This window comes from Egretta garzetta, unplaced genomic scaffold, assembly GCF_000687185.1.
Source record: "Egretta garzetta isolate BGI_Z169 unplaced genomic scaffold, ASM68718v1 scaffold105, whole genome shotgun sequence".
Taxonomy (NCBI): domain Eukaryota; kingdom Metazoa; phylum Chordata; class Aves; order Pelecaniformes; family Ardeidae; genus Egretta; species Egretta garzetta.
In genome coordinates, this window is record NW_009259598.1 from 2,049,594 (window position 1) to 2,055,543 (window position 5,950).

General features: G+C 52.7%; 1 protein-coding gene across 1 annotated transcript in view; it reads left to right on the top strand.

Moving 5' to 3' along the window:
• ATP2B4 (ATPase plasma membrane Ca2+ transporting 4) overlaps positions 1 to 5,737 on the top strand; it is a 37,548-nt gene extending 31,811 nt beyond the window's left edge. Inside the window, 1 exon segment of the mRNA XM_009638268.2 lies at positions 5,267 to 5,737. Within this exon segment, the coding sequence (XP_009636563.1) occupies positions 5,267 to 5,572 (306 nt within the window). The 3' untranslated portion in view covers positions 5,573 to 5,737.
• The last annotated feature ends 213 nt before the right edge of the window (positions 5,738 to 5,950 follow it).

Consider the following 5,950-nt stretch of genomic DNA (forward strand, 5'->3'; position numbering starts at 1 on the left):
AAAAAAAAAAAAAAATAGTTTTTATGCTGTTGCATCTTTAACAAGTTTATGATACTTTCTGGTCCTCCCCCCCACCCCATTCCTTGTTGCTTCCTCCATTTTTACCTCTTCTCCTCCTTTGCAGGACTGACGTATGAGTCCGCCCTCCCGAGGGGTGCAAAAATTGGCAGCTCTCGTTAAAAGCGTGTTCATAAGCGACTAAAAGCATTGCTGTGAAAAGGGCACGCTGCGCCCAAAACACTGCCGTTTCTTTCCGATGCGGCTCTGCCCGGTCCCAGGATGCCCCAGGAGGGCCGGGATGGGCAGAGGCATTGCTTTACAGAAGCTGTAAATCTGTCTGGAGGCACAGCGGCCCCTTGGACCTTCCCGCAGCAGTTGGTGTGCTGCTGGGGTCGGCTGAGCCGCGGTAACGGGCCGCCTGCACGCTCTCTGCCTCTTGCACGTGCGTGTGAGAAGGGGTGCTTGCCCCTGCCTCGGTTGGGAGCCTGGGCGGTGTGCGGGAGCAGCCGGTTACCGTGGCTCAGCTGGCCGGTGGGGACGTGTTGGAGCTGCTCGGAGCCGCTCACCTGCAGCTCAGCCCACTGTTTCAGAGCTGGCTTGTAAGCAAGCAGCCTCCCCTGTCCTGCCTGTGAACTTTGCATGCCCTGCAAGACAGAGCTGAGCGAGCCCCCGCACGTAAGCGTGCCCTTTGCTGCCCTGGAGCTCTGCGGGGGACAGCACAGGGCTCCCCTGGTCCCCTGTCGTAGCCAGAGCATCGCTGCCCCGTTGCAGCGGCTCAGCAGTGCTCGGCTTGTTCTGCACACGCTGGTTCTCAGTGTGTGCAGGGACACGCGATTCTCTGCATGCCAACGGAGATGGAAAACATGGCCCTGCTTGAACATCAGCGGCAAGGCTGGATCCTGGCCCTTGCTGGGGGGTTCCAGACCAAGGAAAAGCCTTCTCTGGTGCAGTGCCCCTCTCCGTGGTCGTTGTGAACTGCGTATGTGGGCTTGTGAGCACGTGAGCGTGAATTCTCTCTGCAGGGCTGTGCCAGGCTGTGAGTAGGTAGCGTATCTTTCCCAGATAATTGGCTTTTTTTATTGCACAGTCATTTTCCGTGTTCTCCTCTTATTAAAGAAATACCCTTGGTGACTTTTTGAATAGTTTTCAGTCTCCACTGTTTATGCACTGTGGGAGAGAAGAGAGAATTTCTGATAATTTTGTTTTCTCTCTATTTAGCTGACACTGATGCTTGAATTTTATTTTGTTTAACCCCAGTGATTCCGAAGCAGCGCAGCTGCCTTCTGTTCCCGACTGCATCTGTGTACCACCAAGGCTTTCTAATCAGAAGAAAACCTGCTTAGAAGGGTCTCAGGGTAGTGGGCTTGGGTGGACAAGACCAAAATGCAGGGGTTTTTTGCAGTCTGTGAATTAATATTCTCCCTGATTTGCAGCAAGGGAATAGATAACTTGGATAGCTTGTGCCCTTCCAGGCAGCAAACAACTTTACCAGAAGCTAACCCAGGGTGCTAAGTCTTCCCTCTGTTTTCTGCCTACACTTCTCTCTATTCCCCTCTGCCGCTTCCCTTCCCTCTTTTTCAAAGCTCCACTTTCCTCCGTACAGATTAATGGTGTCCCTCTGCCTTCCACTGAGCTTCTGTGGGATGAGTTCTCCAGGGCTGGACCTGGGCAGCCCCGCCTGCTGTGCCCCTTGTTGGGGTGGTGGAGGAGAGGGAGGTCTCAGGAACGACCCCCAGGAGATGGTTTGCAGAGCTGAGCTGGTCCCCCTTGGGGGTTTTGCCCTGGTTTGAGGGAGCTGGGCAAAGCAAGCCAGGGGCCAGCGGTGGAGCTGATACGCAGAAGATGGAACTTCCATCTCTATGGGAGCAGTGGGGTTTGCCCAGCACGTTGCGGTGCTGCGGTGATGGTGTGAAATAAGAATAAATTCCAAAGCTTGCAGGTTGTGAAGGCTTCAGGTAGAGAGGAGGCATGAGCCTGACCTTGGGCAGGGAGGGAGGTGGGCTTTCAGCTTGGTTGGGGAGGATTTAATTTTTGTTTGCGCTCCCTGGCTCTTTCAAAAGACATTTCCTTGCTGTTAAGTTCCTTTGAGAAGGGAGCAGCTGAATTAGCTTCACAGCAGTCGCTGACAAAGATGGTTAAATCAAAGTAAGAAAATCTGAGGAAAGCTACAGCAGAAGTTTATTGGTGGAGCTGAAGGTAGCAACGTGGTCTGGACTCTCTAATGCTTGAGGTGGTGGGGCAGGGAGGGCTTCTGTGAAGTTGCTCCTACCTCTGAGCCCGTACCAGACTGACCACTGCTTTGGCAGTCACCTAGGCTCTCTTTACCTTGTTTGGCTTGGTTCTGCTTGGGTTAGTTGGTTTTGCACACTGATTTAGGGGTCAGTGCTTGCAGTTGCTGTTCTCAAGATGTTGATGATGTGACAGGTTATCAGTTTTGGCAGAAGGTGGCCTGCTCGGTGGTCTCCCTTGTCCTGTGCATTCAAACTGAACACCGAATTTATCCAGGATCTTATCGTGGTTGTTAGTGCAGCAAACACAGCTCTGAATTTCTGTTCCCAGCTCCACAAACTTTCCATTTTTGCAGGCCTGCTGGTGCTCCAGCATCATGGTGGGGTACCTGGCCCACACTCATCTCCTCATGAGTGTCTGTCACCCAGCTTGCACATGCGTGCCGGTGTGTGTGTGTGTGTGCAAGAGCTGGCTTGTTTATTTTTAGCCGGGATGTGCTGAGCCTGTGCCAGGGGGATGCCACGTTGCTGCCCCGTGTGGTGCAGCACCATCTTTCTGAGCCAGATGGAAAGCGGACTCAGAAGGGCATCCATCCCTCGCGAGAGAGCAACCCTGGAACATCTCGCAGGTCAAACCTCCAAGGTTCCAGGCAGGAGATTCTTCTTTAAGTAACTTCTCTGGTCTGGTTTTGTGAGTGCTGTTTGTGCTGAGACCAAAGATCCCTAGGAGCCTCTCGCTGGCTGTGCTGGTTGGTGATTTCCCTCCTAGCCTGCCCGGGTACCAGACCAAGGTGGACAGTTTAACGTGGCTCATCTCACCAGGAAGAGGGGTGTCGTCTCTATTCACCCACCAGATCTGCAGCCTGTTTGCAAAGAAGTGTCAGAACACTTACATATCTTTACTTGCCTCATCAGCTTGCAAGGGGATATCTGAATCATTCTCCCTCCAGCAGCTCTGCACGTTCTCGTCTCCCTTGGTCAGCAGCTGAGTGGTGGGGAGGCTCTCCAGGGTGTAGCATAAGGATGCTGTGGAGGAACACCCCTTTTGTGGGATCTGTGGCTCTCCTCCCTTCAGTGCCCCAGCTTCAGTCCCCAATGACACCGTGAGAGCAGGCAGGTGATGTGGGTGGGTTCCTCGGGTGTTGGGAGCAGGTGAAGGTAGGTCGTGAGTAGCAATGCTGCTTCCCCGGGGCAGGAGACGGACGGGCACTGCTATGAGGAGGTGTTACCGACCTCCCTGCTGCACCCAGCGTTGCTGAACAAAGTCTTACAGTGGTCCGGGGCAGTTCCTTCCGAGAGGAGGAGTTGAGCAGATCTCCTGGTCCCAGATGAACTCTGCTTAACAGAGCAAGGACTTCTATTGCTTCCATAAAACACACGAGAGCTTGTGCAAGATGCTTGGTCCCTGCTGACAGCTTTTGTCAGGAGCTTCCTCCTCTATAAAGGGAGGAGACAACCTGGTTCCTGGGTGACTGGGAGGGTGCCATGAGCCAGGAGGGTGCTGGTGTGACCTGCTGTGGATAGGGGGGACCTGTGGAGAGAGACAACGTGCTGGCTCTGGCCTGAAAGAGTCAGTGGGGAGAGCATCAGGGACGCTTTTGGAGGGCACTGGGTAGTGGGCAGCTCTCGGCTTTGCACTAAAAGGCAAAGCCATGTGTGTGATTTCACCAGGTCCTCTAAAGCTTGGGAGACCTTCAGCTGCTCCGTTTGTTGGCTCTGCTTCAAAAGCCCACACATTGCATTGCTCTCCTTCAGTTTATGCCTTTTGGCATCTTTTTGGGCGATTATAGCCCTAAGTCATCCACGAAGAGCGCACCCGAGGTGCATGTGTTGGTTGTCTGACGCATGCCAGCGTCTGCACGTCGCTGCCTGGCGGGCGCCAGGGCGAGTGTGACAGCAGCACCGGGGTGGGGAGGTCTGCTGCAGCCCACCACCACCTCCTGCCCCCTTGTTCGCCGTGTCTGACACTTGTCACCCATCCGACCGAACAACTGTGACTTGGCTGCAAGGGAGGGCAAGAGCTGGAAGAGTTCAAGGCTGGATTTCCAGAGGAACTGGAGGAAGCAGTGAGTCCACTGCTAGCCACCATCCAGGGTTGTTTCCAGACCTCTCCCTTCCAGTGTAACGGGGGTAGCAGAACTGTACTCTGGTTGTCCAAACTGGGCTCTGGATCTCCCTGCTTGTAACGTGTTGAGCCTGGCTTTTGGTGGTGCTGACAGCCTGTAGGTTTCCCAGGAGCTGTGCGTGGCCAGGCTTTCTGGCAAAGTTTGGGGTGTTTTTTTGTGCAGAGCATCCAAAAGAATTAGCTGCCTTTGGAAACCGCTGGGTCGTCTTCAACGTGTCAGCGTAGGGAAGGATCCAGAGCTCCAGCCCGGGATCCAGGTGGCAGCTGTGTGGGGGAACTCGTGCAGATCTGGCTTCCTTCTTGCATGTTTAGCTGGGTCTGGTTGCACTGGTCATGGCATCCACTTGGACCTGCTGCTTCACATGGGCTTGAAAAGTTTGTGACACCTTTTTAAAGCCCATTCCTTTCTATAGGTCTAAAACTGAAATAGAACAAACACACACACTGCTTCCGCAGTAGTGTTTTTTTGCCTTGAAGTGAACCCACTGTTTGTCTAACCCACCTCTTTTTTGAGTTGTAGTTCCACTTTTTTGTCCTCGTTTATACACACAGATGCGCGTGCGCACACAATAATGACAACTAATGCATTTTGGCTTCCATTCATTTGAAGTGATCTGGGTTTTTTTGAGTTTTTTTGTGTCTTTTCTTGCAGCTTCTGAAGTCGCCCCATAGTCGGTTGATTCCCCATCACACACCTAGTGCCTGAGTCTGATCCATGTTGGCCTTCCTAGTCCACCATAGACCTCTCATTTTGACTTAGCTGTCTGTTCAGTGGTGGTGACTGTTGTTGTTGTGCTTTTTGTTTTATTGTGTCTTTATTATTTATTTTTACTTTCTCCTGGGAGCTCTGGCCTCTCGTAGCCGTTACTAACCCCTCTTTTGTTTATCCCCCACGCTCCTCGCCTCCCGGCAGATCAAAGTGGTGAATGCGTTCCGTAGCTCCTTGTACGAAGGCCTCGAGAAACCCGAATCCAGAAGCTCCATCCATAACTTCATGACTCACCCAGAGTTCATCCTGGAGGAAGATGAGCCTCGAACACCATTCCTTGACAGCGCTGAAGACGACCCCGAGACTGACGGACTCAAAAAGCGAGGTGGGGGTAGCCTGGGTGGATCTACATCCCTCAACAGAAATAACAATGCAGTGGACAGCGATCAAGCTGAGGTCACCGTCCCGGAGCCCGAAAGCCCCTTACACAGCTTGGAGACATCAGTTTGACCTTAGAACTTCGACCCCCCCCTCCTCCTCCACCTTCGCCCCTCGCCCTGTGTGATATTGGCACCAGTAACTGATCACACACTGCGGTCACTTCGTGTCAAACTGCTCATACGTATATCATTTTGGTGGTTTGTTTTTGGGGTTTTTGGTTTTGGGTTGTTGGTTTGTTTTTTTTAACCATTATTTAGCAGTGGGAACCAGAGTACCACGATGCTGGGTGTTGGGAGAGAGGCTAAGCCAAAATTGCGCATCTCCATCCCTAATTTTCAGTGGTACTCGCCCAAGTGAAGCAGCCAGGTTATTTCCTTTCCGAGAATTGGGCTCCATGCATCTGTAGGGGGTTTTCACTTTGGAAAATGCATGTTCAAAGAAAGTTCA